This window comes from Cebus imitator, unplaced genomic scaffold, assembly GCF_001604975.1.
Source record: "Cebus imitator isolate Cc_AM_T3 unplaced genomic scaffold, Cebus_imitator-1.0 Scaffold119, whole genome shotgun sequence".
Lineage (NCBI taxonomy): Eukaryota > Metazoa > Chordata > Mammalia > Primates > Cebidae > Cebus > Cebus imitator.
In genome coordinates, this window is record NW_016107434.1 from 3,915,721 (window position 1) to 3,931,600 (window position 15,880).

The following is a 15,880-nucleotide window of genomic DNA, read 5'->3' on the forward strand; positions in this document are numbered from 1 at the left end:
TGTTTAAGGGCAATACTAAGATCTCAAATTCTAGATTAGAAAGTCTTAAGGGGGCTATATGGATATAGAAACAAACCCAAAGGTGATTCCTCAAGGTTTCTCCAGAGACACCTGGAAATAGTGGGCTAAGAGTTTCTTTAAGGCTCACCCCATTATCCATGAATGGGCTCTGCCTTTCCATATCCACTTTTCCTCTGAAACATTTCTGGGTGCCTCCAGTCCTCACAGGTGGCTTAATTGCATTAAACAACACATTTCCCTCTAATTAGTAAGCCTAAATTAGAATATACTGCATTCCACATATCATCCTAGATACTAATGGCGTAACTTAAAATTTAACAATCTCCAACCATATTTCTTTTCAGCCTGTCATTCACATTGATGTTGAAATGATTATTCTAAGATGCAACTCTTGTGTTTCAGTAGCTTTCCATTACCTACACTAGCTTTTCCCAAGAGGCAGATAATAGTGGGAGGAAATAAGCAAAATTCTGCATTAGAGTTCTGTACATCATTTTGAATTTTTCATTGATGCTGCTGTTTTGTTTTTACCATAGGACCAAAGAGCTTCTACTGTTGTAATATTCCCTTTGACTCTTAGAAGAAGATTCAGTATTTGTCCATAGTCGTGTTTTCCCCACACAAAGTCTGTTAACATTGTGAGCTTGAGAAACATAAACCTGTAGAATAGAGTTCAGATTCTTTAATTATTGCTCATCTCTCTTTCTGGATTCCCACATTCTCCTTGCTGTGTGGTGCCCCTTTTACTAGAATGCCAATCCCTTCCACATTCCCCTTCAGCCCTCTCTACCCTGGCTGCATTTCAGGTAGAAATTCTTGTATAGAACCATCTTTAACTCCCCTGGTAGAGTTGTTTTTTTCTTCCAAACTCCAATTGTACTCTGAATATAGACCATACCACCTTGGTGTGCTTATTGATTTATGTGTATAACTCATTCATATGAACCCAAAGCCATTTTCTTTTTTTTTTTTTTTGGTGACGGAGTTTCGCTCTTGTTACCCAGGCTGGAGTGCAATGGCGCAATCTCGCTCACCGCAACCTCCGCCTCCTGGGTTCAGGCAATTCTCCTGCCTCAGCCTCCTGAGTAGCTGGGACTACAGACACGCGCCACCATGCCCAGCTAATTTTTTGTATTTTTAGTAGAGACGGGGTTTCACCATATTGACCAGGATGGTCTCGATCTCTTGACCTCGTGATCCACCCGCCTCGGCCTCCCAAAGTGCTGGGATTACAGGCTTGAGCCACCGCGCCCGGCCCCAAAGCCATTTTCTAATAATAGTATATGTTTTCAACTTTTTCTTCATATTAACCTTTAAGCAACTAAACTATTGGTAAAATTAATTACTTAACTGTGCTACTGGCAATGGTAACCATTTAGATAATTCTGTTCAAATGAATGATATCTGGCTTTGGAATCGTACCTCATTTTGGATTTTGTTCCATTACTTAGAACTATGTGGCTTTGAGCAAGTTGCTCAAACTCTGCAAGCCTCAGTTTTATTATCTATAAAGTAGGATAATAAAAACCGTAGGTCCATTGAAAGATTTAGAGAAAACGTAAAGTGTCATGTATGATACATACCACTTCATAGGTCCTTGATGAATTTACGTGATAGCATTTTCATTGTAAAGTATTTAGCACAGTACCTAATTCAAACTAGGCACTGGGCAACTATTGGGTCTAGTTTCTTTCTTCACCCTTCGAGGAATATTAAACCAATCTGGAGAGTAGCAACTTGATCATCTCAGCCAAATACTAATATGATAATTATGATATGGTCACGAGCATTTCCTTATTAAGCTGTCAGTGGAGGCAGAGGATAATGATTACTGCTCTTCAACACATACTAGGCCAGGTAAACTCTTCCTTCTTAAAATCAGCTTATCATTTAACATAAACAAGGTTCATGCTGATAAACAGATACAGGTTGAATGCCTGCAGAACAATAAAACAGTAACAAAGGATATGCAACCAATTTTAAGCAGAGCATTGTGTGAAATACAAAGACAAATAAATCCCAGTTTTACACCCTTGGAGTTTTCAGTCTGGAATGGGTCAGCTAGTATACCAACAACAAAATACATGTTTTTTAAAATGTAGATTTTATTATTCAGGTATTATGAAGCCAACAAATCAGGAGACAATCAGTGCTGAAAAAGAACACTCGTTACTCACAGTTCCCAAGAGGAATGATCATGCCATAGCACACAGGGCCACATGGAGAAGCAGCAGGATCCACCAGGAGGCAGAGAGAGGGGAAACTGGGGGAAAGAGCCTTTTCATGGTTTCCATGGAAAGGGATGGGCTAGGCAGGATACAAAGGCTTACAGCTGGCTACTTGGAATAAGTTCAATAGGCTCTGGAGCATAGGAGTTGCTATTAATTGTCTGGTATGTGCCCTGGGGAGATTACGCTAGGGGAATGGTGGTCCAGAGGGTACAGGAAATGGTTGGCTTTATGGGCTTTGGGTTGGTTTGCACATAAAAGGTGGTCTCCCAGATGAATCCTTTGACATTTTTAGGAATTGGCTAGCCCTGGAAAGGGCAGTCCTTGCAGGGTCCACAAGACCATGAGATCAGAAGATGTGCATAGGTATCCTCCGACTTTGGCTGTAGAGAAGGCTTGATGAATGAGATGTTATGCTATATTCCTTTCTGTATCGTTGGTCAGGTGCAGCCATGTGAGGAGATACAGGAGAGGCTTAGGAAAACAAAGTTTATTATATTCATAGGTCTTAGCAACAGCACGCCATGGCAGAGTCATATAGGAAAGCACCAGCATTGGTCAGGAGGCAGACAAAAGGGGCAGGAGCAAGGTGAGAACCTACCCTACCACTTTTATTGAGGTTTCCATGGTTAAGGCAAGGCAGGGCTGGGTAAACAGTTTGGGATTTGCTAGTTTGATTAATTTCAAGGGGCTAGAAGCTATAGAGGTGGTCCCTATCTACCTAGTACCTAGCCTTGGGAAAGCAGAGGAATATTGCCTCCTGGGAGGTATGAGCCAGATAGAGGAGGTCTTGCTGTGAATTGATTAGATTGCATATCAAAGGCATGCAGCTGAGCCCTTTGCTATCTTGAAGAATTGGCTAGTTCCAACAAGGGCAGTCTCTCCCCAGCCAGAAGGGTTTCAAAAATATCAAAACACCATAATACACAGAAGATAGGAAATATAAACAATACAGATGTAGTGATGCCAAGATGATGCAGGGGAATTTTAAACAGAAAGTGTAATCTCAGTAAAGGCCCAGAGAAGGGGAATATTTGGTACATGAAGATAAGTACTCTTAGTCCAATTTAGTTAGAGCATTTTGGGTATAAAAACTTTAGAGATAACAATTGTATTCCATAGGAACTTGGGAGTTATTGAAAGAGAATGATTGGATTAGCTCTGTTTTTTAGAAAGGTTCCATTTCTAGCGGTAGGTGACCACAGCTAGGGCCATATTCAAGTAAAAACAGAAAGGAACATTACTTCATACTCAAGTACAAAAAAATCACCAATGTGCTGTCAATAAAATCAAGCATTTCCATCACCAAGCTCTTTAATTTCCTTTACTGTTTTATCATTATTGTTTAGGGTTGAAGTGGGGTTGTTTTTAATATTGAGTTTTTTCTCTGTCTTCATTTTTGTTGTTGCTGCTATTGTTCTATTAAATTAGAAGTGGCTACTGCAGTGAGTACCATAAAATTTGGAAGCCGATGCTGTTTCATAAAAGCAAAGACACAGAAATACTCCTTTCTATACAGAATAATGACTCATGTATTTCAGTGACTTCAGAAAAACATCTTTTTTTTGGCAAAGCGATATTTAAATAAATGAAAAGCAAGAAAATAAGGAAGTTACCATATTCATTGATAGTTGGGTAAATAAGCATTATTTTAATCAGGAGCCATTAAAAATCAATGTAATTATTCATATTTAATAGTTGTGTATGTAATTTTCAACCACTGCATTATCTATGGTTAGAGAGCAGAATAGAGATGAAAATTTTGGCATCTTTTCAGTCCTGTTACTGGCTTGTGTGTCTCCAGAGCTGTGAATATTTCTGCAGTGAAAATCAAGTATCCATTGTTTTATAGAATAAATGCATTCTTGATCAATTGCCTATGAAGAAAATCCCAGTATATCAAATACTACTTTCCTGTTAGCTAATGTTATAAAATCAGAAATAAATTTTTCTGGAAATAATCCTTTTGAGAAAGAAAAATTCATACTTATTATTGGATGTTATGTTGTTGCTTGAAAAAATAAAGAAGTCAGATTTAATAGTCCAGCCAATATTTCAACACACACATTTAAAAGAAAAAGAAATTTCTTGTGAAGTACTAATATTGCTCCAAGTGAGCCTTAAATGTTGTACAAAATAATTTTTTTATGAAAGTTTGAAGAAAAATAGCTGAAATGAAAAATGTGAAAGAAAATCACTCAACTGTCTATATTTATTCTCTCAATATATGTCCATTAAGTAATTGATAGGTGTTGAATTTTGTTATAAATACAAAGTTAATTGAAATGTGGCCTGTGCCCTGGATTTTTTTTTCAATAGCCTGACAAAAACAAAATGTCATATAAACAAACACATTTACATTATGATGTGCTAAGTGCCCAATACAGCAATGAAACTGTGCTGGGGAAGAACAGCAGGAGAGACTAACTGTTCTTTACAGAGGTGACTTCTGAGCAGGGTTTTGAAGGGTGAGTCGTAGTTGAGAAGAGCACAGACTCTGGAGCTGGACTTCCTGGTTTAAATCCTATCATTACTTCCTGACTTAAAGATCCTGGACAAGTTTACCTCCTTCATTTTCTCATCTGTAAAACTGGAATGGCATTTATAGCTACATCAGAGGCTGCTATAAAGAATTAATACACGTAAAGAACTTAGAATATTGTATGGAGCATGGGAATGACTCAATACATGTGCTGCTGTTTGTTCCACTGCTAAGAATGACGTAAGAATGTTGGAGGCCAAGGTGGGTGGATTACTTGAGCTCAGGAGTTCAAGATCAGCCTTGGCAACATGGGGAAACCTTGTCTCTGGGGGAAAAAAAAAAAAAGATTAACCAGCCGGGTGTGGTGGCCTGCTCCTGTAGTCCTAGCTTCTTGGGAGGGTAACATGGGAGAATCACTTGAACCTGGGGGCAGAGGTTGCAGTAAGCCAAGATTATACCACTGCACTCCAGCCTGGGTGACAGAGTGAAACCCTGGCTCAAAAAAAAACACAAACCAGAAGAGTGTTTTTGCAAACAGGGAATGCCGTTTTTTATTTTGTAAAAGTTCAAATTGCTGCCTACTTAATGGCTTTTACAAATGAGCAATTTAATGCAGGATGTAGAAAAGAAATGGAAATAGGGTAGAACCGTTCAGAATAGAACCATGGAGGCCCTGACTGATGAGGAGGGGAAGAAGTTACCATACATCAGACAGGTACGTCAGGTTGTCACTGAGTTGTTACCTGATGCACAGGAAGTCCTGTTTCCTCACTGGAGAATAGGTAGTGAAACTGACAACTGAAGAATGAAACCGCCTGACTACAACACACCACTGAGGAGGCCCTAAGAGACTGATGTTCAAATTACTACACTAGCTTAAGGCACAGTAGTAAACCCTGCCTACTCAAAGGATCATTTTTCTCTGCAGATTTTTATAAGAAAATTTTATATGAAATCAGTAGATATGATTAAAGCCCCTGAGTCAGTGCATTTGTGACAGATAACCATTACAATTATGGAAGCTGACACTTGCTGGAAATAAGTTAATTGGCTAGTGAAAGGTTACTTATTTAGGGATAAAAATCAGGATGAGGGAAGTAGAAAATACAGTGAAGAATTACACAAAATCAGAACAGAGAAGAGAGCCTTCTAGGTGCCTCCTTTTCCCATGGATTTAAATAATCACTGAAGTAACCAGAACTTGAAAGCCATTGATTTTACAATTAACAAGAGATAAGGGAAGCAAGTCTTTCTGAAATCCTGGCTTGGACAGGCACGTTATGATTATTTTGGTGATCAGTTGCCTCGCTTACAAATTCTACCTAGTTGATTTGTATATTAAGTTTCTATTTAATCAGACATGCCTATGTTTGTTTCTTTTTGTTTATGAATTAGGAAATCAAGGAGAAATTAGATTCCAGCCACAAGCGAGATATAGAAGGCATGGGAGTTCCAGAAATCAAGTATGGAGATTCTGTCTGCTTTGTGCAGCATATAGCCAGTGGTCTCTGGGTGACCTACAAAGCACAAGATGTTAAAACTTCCCGCCTGGGACCTCTAAAAAGAAAGGTGAGAGTCAGAAAGTCTATCTACAATTGTTTTACGCTACGTTGGAAGCAACTAGGCAATAGAAGTGGTTCTGAGAATCAGGTGGACGTGATTGTGTTTTACTTCTTACTATTCAGAAGAGTTATCTTGTGATAGATTGTACACAGTTTCTCTAATGCTTCAGCCTAATTTGGATACTTTGACCCCATATTCAATGGAGGGAAAAAAACACATACACAGCAAACCTGTGAGGAGGAGGTGGCATGTGTTTAATGCACTCTAAAACCTGATCTAAATGACTTTTGGTGATTTGCTGTCTTGGGATTATCCACATCATTGCTCCCTTCATTTCAGGAATAATTGAGCTATTGTGCAGTTTTCATAATGTAGAGACTAAATAGATCTCTATACAGAAAATGCAGATTGTGTAATAACAAGCCCACAGGAACCCACTGGCAGAAAGAAGAGATGTTGTGGAATGACACTGTATCCATAGAGGTTGTATCTTATTTGAGTGGTATATCACAGCCTGCTCCAGTGGGAAAAACTAGCTTTGGATACATACAGAATATTTTTACCAGAAAGTCAATTGCCGTAACAATGTTTCTTTTGGTGGGAACCAGATAATGGATGCCAAGGATGTGATGCTTTTATTCCTGAAAAACCCTTATAAAATATGGGTTTGGCTAGTCATCTAGTCCCAGAATAAGGTGCTAGGAGGCACTGTGCTGAGGTATAGCAGCCTAAGGTATCATGATGAAAAGTCTTCCAGAATACACGTTATGGTAAGAAAGGATATCGAGAACAAACATAAGGCAATATCTTAATTTTGTGTAAGGCAAGACAGACTAGAAAAATACCCAGAAAAGGGGAAATGAAATGATCAAGAGGGGATAGAATATAGAATAAATAAGAGGCCATAATCTGGCTTGTATGAGACCAACCCTTCCTCTGAAAACAACTGCAAAGGCTAGATACAGTACCTTTAAAAAAAAAAAAAAAAAAAGGAGGCCAGGCGCAGTGGCTCATGCCTATAATCCCAGCACTTTGGGAGGCCAAGGTGGGTGGATCACAAGGTCAAGAGATCAAGACCATCCCAGTCAACGTGGTGAAACTCCGTGTCTGCAAAAAATACAAAAATAAACTGGGCATGGTGGTGTGCACCTGTAGTTCCACCTATTTGGGAGGCTGAGGCGGGAAAATTACTTGAACCCAGGAGGAGGAGGTTGCGGTGAGCCGAGATTGCGCCATTGCACTCCAGCCTGGGTAACAAGAGTGAAACTCCATCTCAAAAAAGAAAAGTTTCAACAATCAAGCAACTCAAAACATAAGCCTGAAGTATTGCACATAGAACATAAGTGCACTAAGGTGAGCCCACCTTCATCTTTGTTTTTCCCCTCAGCACATTGGCTGATTTGCAGAAACAGGGAATGGGATCTTGCATTAGCTCAATTAGACATTGGGTCTGCCAAGGCTTCTAGGACTCAAGGGGCCATGAGTCCAGAATAGAGAGAACTACAAAAACTTTAGCCTGAAATTCTACATGCAGTTTCCTCTAAAATACTAAGCTGACCATGGATGGGATGTGAAGCCAAAATAGCAACAGAAAAGTGCTGTAATGATGAAGAACGAAGCAGAGATGTTGACATTAGGACAGTGGTAGGGAGATACAAGTCAGGGTTCAGGGTATACCAAGTAGGAATGGTCCTGGGAAACACAGTAGGCTTTCAATTGATCTTTAGAAGAGCTACACCCTGGGAATGAGGGCTACATGCTGGGAATACAAACAAATCAAAAATAAATGCCAAGAACCCATCTTCTATTCTTACCAGCCTATCAGAAGAAAATTAAATCCTCTATAGAGCATAATAATATCAACAAGAGCCTCTACAATTCCCAAACCTAGTAAGGCAATGGTAGCTTTTAAAGAAACATGGAATTTATGGATGTTGCCTGTAAGCCTGGGTGGTCAGGTACACACTCCAAGGAGCCTAAATGTGGAGAGATCTCAGTTTGCATTGTTGACTTACTGTGCCTGTCCATGCCTTTGCCGTTCTCTTCTAGGACCATAGCCTGTAGATTCATTTAACTGTTAGAATGTATATGTGAATTTGGGAGGTGCTTTTATAAATGCTTTCCGGATGGTGTGATGGTGCTCAGCCCTTAACAGAGCTACACCGCTTCATTTCCTAAGAAGCATGTTAAGTGCCCTCTCCAAAAATACAAAGATTGTCCAAATATGTGTTGTTTTTTATGAAATGAACAAAACAGTAATCAAGAAAACCCAATGGAGCACAGAGACAATGAAACACCTGATGAGTACCCACTGTAAAGCATCCTCTTTCATATTCCAGTCTTAGCCTGCTTCTCTCTGCTCTTGGGTTGTGAGATTTCTCCAAGAGAAAAAGGGCCTTAGGAACTGGGCTACTGAGATCAATAGCATTCATAATAACAATATTCTAACAATTGCGTTTCCCCTCAGTTCTCATTACTTTCTCGTTCCGCTGGCTAGTTTAAATGTTTTATCTGAACAAGCAAACCCTAAGAATTTTGGTCTTTAAGGACCAGAAATCTGGGACCCAGGCCAAAGTAAACAAAGTGGCAATATGTTGCTAAACCCAAATGCAACATTGCTAACCAGTTCCTGGAAAGTTCTGACAAAGTAATATTTTCTAACAGTTAGTGATTTCAATGGTAAGAGTATGCTTTGCTCATGCTTACACTGCAGTATATAGATGAGATGCGGTCTTGCTTCAGAAATGAACAAGCCTGTATTCTACTTCGTGCATAAATTCATCATATTAGGAAGTGCCTTCAAAATAATAAAAAGCAAGGAAGAGATTTTTCACATGGAAAGGAAAATAAGTTGTTTCTTTATGCTAAAAATGAGAGAGACCAACAATCTTTATTCTAAAGACATTTTCTGGAGCCGCACATTTTGTCTGTGTTGACATACACACTTTCCAAATCTACACGTTATCTCTCTTTGCTTACTTCCATTAAGCGGAAACCAAGCCAGGGAACTTGAATCAGGATTTGACCTTACTTGAACTAGGATCAAACTATCTCACTTAACATCTTCACATACTTGCATTATAAGGGAAAAGCCACTGACCTCTACACAAAAAGCTAGTAGCCCCTCCCAAAAAAGATTGTGTCATGACGTCATTAGTGAAAAGTAGATATGCTTAGCTTCCAAATTACTGATCTATGATCAGTAATATGCTGTCTCTTAAAACAAACACTCATTGAGCACCTATTAGATTCTAGGTACCATGCCAAATGACTACATGTAAATCATCAAATCCTCCAAGCAACCCTCTAAGATAAGCCTATTTGCAGATAGTGAAATCCAAAGTAAATAGGGGTTAAGTAACTTGCCTAAGGTCACACAGCTGGTAAGTGGCATAGCGGGACTAGACAAAGGTCTGCTGATACCAGAGCCTATGCTTTCAAATTTACTCTCTGGCCTCTAAGAGAAGTGAGCTACCACCTTGAGCTGCTTTCTCAAGGCCTACAGTTAACTATTTCTGGGTAGTTGGCCTTCAGTCGAGTAACCCAAGCCTGATCCCAGTACAGAGTTTTGCTTTAAATTGACTACCTTTTTCTTAAGTTCATCTCTGGAGAAAAAGGCTTTGAACATAGTGACTTTTCCCATTTCCAAGGGTAAGATTTCATGTTCATTTTAAGAGAAAAATCTGCTCTGAGGTATGTTATCACCCTTTCAAATTGACCATCTAGTCCCAAGGAGTATGTCATAACTCATACCATGGTGGCACATAAAATTTCATTTTCATCAAAGCACCGTGTGCCAAGGAATAGTTCACATGTCGCTAATAGGGCATATGGGTAAAATAACTTTGCTAGTGTCCCATTCTCAAAATGGACCCAGGGGAGCTTAGTTGGAGAAAGGCATAAGAGGGATGAGAGAAATGCTGCAGGAAATGTTGACTGCCCATTGTGGGATAATTGTAACCTAGAGCTGCTGTCCCTTGCCCTGTGGGTAGGTCATACTCCACCAGGAAGGCCACATGGATGATGGATTAACACTGCAGAGATGCCAGCGTGAAGAGTCCCAGGCTGCTCGGATCATCCGGAACACTACAGCCTTATTCAGCCAGTTTGTCAGGTATGTCAGCTCCTTTCCTCCTCTACCTAGTAAGTTTTACACCATGGTCTTTGAACACCACCACCACCTCCTTTTGATACTGTGAGTGTTTTTTGGAAACAATGATATACCAGCAAAGAGTTTTACCATCAAGAGCTTGGGACTGAAATGTATTTCCTACGTCGGTGAACTCCTACTAGCTTCACTGCCCAACAAATGCCCACGCCCCATTAGTTATTCAGATTGGAGTGATGAATATCTAAGATCTTTGCATGAAAATTAAGCAAAAAGAGTTGGAGTGCATAGTTGGAGTCCATTTTATATTTGTGTGTAAAGAGAGAAAGAGCAGAGAAACTGATACACTCCACAAGTGTTGTGTAGAAAGGGTTTCTACATCATTCAGAATTGCTGCTGTGGTTTGCATTGGAAGCCTTGGATTACCCAACTGTGGCTGTGGCTTAAATGGGAAAATTAACCAAACTGCCTGCTTGGATCACAATCCCTCCAGCCTAAATAATGCTTCCAAAACAGAACTCCATGGATCGTTTGTATCAATTACCATGAGAAACTGATTCTGTTGTAAACTGTGCAGTGTTCCAAAATCATTCTTCTCTTGTAGGAAAATCTCTCTAAAGCCAAGGGGTATAAATTACATGTGTAAATTTGCATGAAACGAGCACTTTTTTTTAGATTTTTACTTTTCTTGCTATTGAAAGGCTGCAATCCAAGGGATGTGTATTAGGAAATAGGCTAGGCTGCTGTTGCAGTTCAGAGTAAAATTTTTTTAAAAAGTTCTGGGGTACATGTGCAGAACGTGCAGATTTGTTACATAGGTGTACACGCGCCATGGTGGTTTGCTGCATCCATCACCCCATCATCTACATTAGGTATTTCTCCTAATGCTTTCCCTCCCGTAGGCCCCCACTTACTGACAGGCCCTGGTGTATGATGTTCCCCTCCCTGTGTTCATGTGTTCTCATTGTTCAACACCCACTTATGAGTGAGAACGTGTGTTGTTTGGTTTTCTGTTATTGTGTCAGTTTGCTGAGAATGATAGTTTCCAGCTTCAACCAACAATCTCACGCCAGTTAGAATGGCAGTCATTAAAAAATCAGGAGACAACAGGTGCTGGAGAGGATGTGGAGAAATAGGAACGCTTTTACACTGTCGGTAGGAGTGTAAATTAGTTCAGTCATTGCAGAAGACAATGTGGCGATTCCTCAAGGATCTAGAAATAGAAATACCATTTGACCCAGCAGTCCCATTACTGGGTATATACCCAAAGGATTATAAATCATTCTGTTATGAAGGCACGTACACACGTTTATTTATTGTGGCACTGTTCCCAATAGCAGAGTAAACTCTTACTTCTTGTTTAAGTAACAATATAAAGAAGGTAGGCGGTTGAGGGAAAATGGGTAGCCTAGCTACTGGGGCTCAGGTTCCTTCCATTTCACTGTGCTGACATCTCACACAGATTCTTAAAGTGCATCCCTGTACCAGAGCATCAGCATCACTTGCAAACTTGTTAAAAATGCAGATTCTTAGGTTTTACCTCAAACCTACTTTGTCAGATACTCTGAGAATAAGATCCAGCAACTCCTATTGTGATAGGCCCTCCAGGCAATGCTGATGCATGCTAAAGTTTAAACACGACTGCCCTGCAATAGACATCTTAACTGTGGCCACATGCTAGATTCATCTGGGGAGGTTTTAACACCCTGATGCCCAGGCCACATCACAAACCAATTGCGTCAGAATCTGCAGATATTTTATTGAAGCTCCCTAGGTGATTCTAACATCAACCTCAGTTAAGAACTGCTATCCTGGGATGTTTTTTTCATTCACGTAGTCAAAATGTCCAGAATAAATTAATCTATAGAGGCAGAAGCAGAAAGAGTTACCTCGGGCTGGGATGTCTTAGGTGGAAAGGGAGCGTGATTGCTACTATGTAAAGCTTTTTGGAGAGCTGATGAAAATATTCTAAAACTGATCATGGCAAAGGTTGCACACCTCTGAATATTCCAAAAACTAGTGAACCATTGAATTGTACCCTTTAAATAGGTGACTGTATGATATTTGAAGTGTATTTCAATAAAGTTGTTATTTTAAAAAGTCAGTGGGAGTTACATGCCTGACAATGGGAAAATTATTTTTAAATGTCTTTATTGAGGTGGAATTTACATATTACAAAATTCATCCTTTTAAATGTACAATTCCATGAGATTTTACTTTTTGTTTTTTGTTTGAGTTGGGGTCTCACTGCAGCCTCTCCACCTTCCAGACTCAAGCAGTCCTGTCACCTTAGACTCTTGAGTAGCTTTGACCACACATAAACACCACCACACCTGGCTAATTTTTTAATTTTCTGTAGAGACGGGGTCTCATTATGTTGCCCAGGCTGATCTCAAATTGCTGGGCACAAATGATCCTCCTATCTCAGCCTCCCAAAATGTTGGGATTATAGGCATGAGCCACCATCCCTAGCCAATTCAGGAAGTTTTAATATACAGGTATTGATCAACTTACCACCTATGCAACTTACGACCGTTCGACTTTACGACCCAATCGCTAGCCACGACTGCTCCACGTCTGGCAGCGCAAACGTTGCCCAGCTGGGCGTACGACAGTGCGGACCAGCTTCCGGCAGCACTACCATCTCCGCGTGCACCATTTCAGCTGTACATATAGCCTACTCAACTTACGACCAAATCGTGTTACAACCGGTCCGCGACCATGGTCGTAAGTCGAGCAATAGCTGTACTTACGTGCAGAGGCTTACAAATATTACTGCAGTTCAGTTTTAGAACATTTTCATCACTCCAAAAATATCTCCTGTGCTCATTGCAGTTTATTCTAGTTGCCACCCACAGCCCTAGGCAACTACTAATCTGCTTTCTGTCTCAATTTAATACATTAAATTAATAAATCATAAAATATGTTGTCTTTTGCATCTGGCCTTTTCACTTAGCATTACATTTTTGAAGTGTATTCATTTGTTTCTTCACTTTTTTGTTGCTGAAGAGTATTCATATGTGTGTGTAGAGAGAGTGAAAGATCTATATAGATAGAAGTGCACATATATCACATTTTTGTGATACATGTGAATTGATGAGCAGTTGATAGTTTCCATTTTGATGACTAAAAATGTTTCTTTGGTTATTAGTGGAAAAGTTTTCAGATGTAGGTTTCTGTTTCTCTTGGGTAAATACTTAGGAGTGAAATTGCTGAGTCATATATAAATTTGTATAACTTCTTGGTATATTTTTACTGTGGTAAAATATACATCACATAATTTTATCATTTTAGCCATATTTAAGTTCAGTGTCATCACTACAGTCCATCTCCACAATTTTTTTTATCATCCCAAACTGAAACTGTATTTATTAAACAAGAACTGCCTATTCTCCTCTCCCTCAGCCCCTTATAGCTTCCACTTACTCTCTGCTTCTATGAATGTAATTATTCTCTGCACCTCCTATAAGTGGAAGCACACACTATTTGTCTTTTTGTGTCTAGCTGATTTCACTTAGCAAAATATCTTCAAGGTGTGTCCATAATGTAACATGTGACAGGATTTCATTCCTTTTTAAGGTTGAATAATATTTCATCATGTATAAATAGCATGTTTCGTTTATTCAAGTGGGTATGTTTAACTTTTTAAGAAACTGAAAATCTGTTTTCCAAAGTGCATGTACCATTTTACATTTCTCCATAAATGTGTGAAGTTTCTGTTTCTTTACATCTTTTCCTACATTTGCTAGTATCTGACTTTTTTATTGTAGCCGCACTAGTAGCTGTAAAGTGGTATCATGGTGGATTTAGTTTGAATTTCCAGAATGAATAATGATACTGGACATCTTTTCATAGGCTTACTAGCATTCATGCATCTTCTTTAGTAAAACGTAATTAAGTATTTTGCCTTGTTAAATTTGGTCATTTGTCTTAGAGTTTGAGAATTCTTTGTATCTTCTGACATCAAGTTGTTTTTTTTGCCATGTTTATTATCTGCGAGTATTTTCTCCTGGTCTGTGGCTTTTCTTCTCATTTTTTAAAATTATGTCTTTTGAAGCACGAAAGTTTTTGTTTTTGATTAAGTTCAATTTAACATTTACGGATTGTGTTTTTGGTGTCATATCTAAGAACTCTTTACCTTTCTAAAAATCATCGTGATTTTCTCCTCTGTTTTTCTAAAAGTTTCAAAATTTTAGCCCTCACATTTAGGTCTGTGATCCATTTTGAGTCTATTTCTGTGCATAATGTGAGGTAAAGGTTTAAATTAATATTTTTGCATGTGGGCCATATGGAGATCAGATTTTTTCCCTGCACAATTTTCTGGAAAGACAACCTTCCCCCATCAAGTTACCTTAGCATCTTTGTCAAAAACCCAGTGCTCATAAATGTAGAGTTTCTTTCTGGGTTCTTAATTCTGTTACATTGATCTGTATGCCTGTCGTTATTTCAAAATAACACTGTCTTAATTAATGTAGCTTTATAGTAAGTATTGAAATCATGTAGAGTGAATGCTCCAATATTGTACTTCTTATCAAAATTATTTTGCTGTTTCTGGGTCCTTTGTATTCCCATGTAAATCTTAGGGTAAGTTTATTAATTTTTGTCTAAAAACATCCTGTTGGAATTTTGATGGGTATTATATTTAATATAGAGATCAGTTTTGGAGGACTGTTATCCTTGTAATATTAAGTCTTCCAATCTATAAATATAAAATGTCTCTCTATTCTTTTCAGGAAGATATTGTTTTTATTATATAAGTCTTACATTTTTATGAAATATATTCGTATGTATTTGATTCTTTTTGGTGCTGCTACAAATAGTTATTTTCTTGATTTAACTTCAGATTATTTGCTGCTAATATACAGAAATACTGACATATAGAAATTAAGTTTTAAAAATATTGATGTTACATCGTTGACCTAATTAAATTATTTATTAGATCAGTGGGTTTTTTGGGGAGCAGGCGGATTCTTTAGAATTTTCCGCATGCAAGATCATGTTATCTGTGAATAAGAAGAACTTTATTTTTTTTTTCTTTCCAATAGGGATGCCCTTTATTTCCTTTCCTTGCATGATAGCACTGGCTAGAACATCCACTACAATGTGGAATAAAAGTGATATGGACAGATATTCTTGTCTTGTTCCTGTGGGGGTGGGGGCAGGGCAGGTAACACCCATTTTTTCCCATTAAGTGTGATATTGACTATAGAGTTTTTGTAGATGTACTTGTCAGGTAGAGGAAGTTCCCTTCTATTCCTAGTTTGTTGGGAGCTTTTGTCTTGAGTGAGCATTAGATTTTGTCAAATGCTTTTTCTTGGTCTATCGATATGAGCTTATGGTTTTTTCTTTAATATGGGCTTTTACATTAACTGGTGGAAAATAGGGTATTGATGTTTTTTTACTGTTGAATTGTCATCTTCTACATCAACTCCATCAGTTTTTTGCTTCACGTATTTTCATTTCTAATTTTAGGTGCTT

General features: G+C 38.6%; 1 protein-coding gene across 7 annotated transcripts in view; it reads left to right on the forward strand.

The window, feature by feature from the left end:
• Positions 1 to 15,880, forward strand: part of RYR3 (ryanodine receptor 3) — a 556,286-nt gene that overhangs the window by 241,422 nt on the left and 298,984 nt on the right. For all 7 annotated transcript variants that reach the window (XM_037742376.1, XM_037742379.1, XM_037742378.1 and 4 more), the window contains 2 exons: positions 6,127 to 6,300; positions 10,287 to 10,408. In XM_037742376.1, coding sequence (XP_037598304.1) covers positions 6,127 to 6,300; positions 10,287 to 10,408 — 296 coding nt within the window. The remainder of the gene's footprint in view (positions 1 to 6,126; positions 6,301 to 10,286; positions 10,409 to 15,880) is intronic.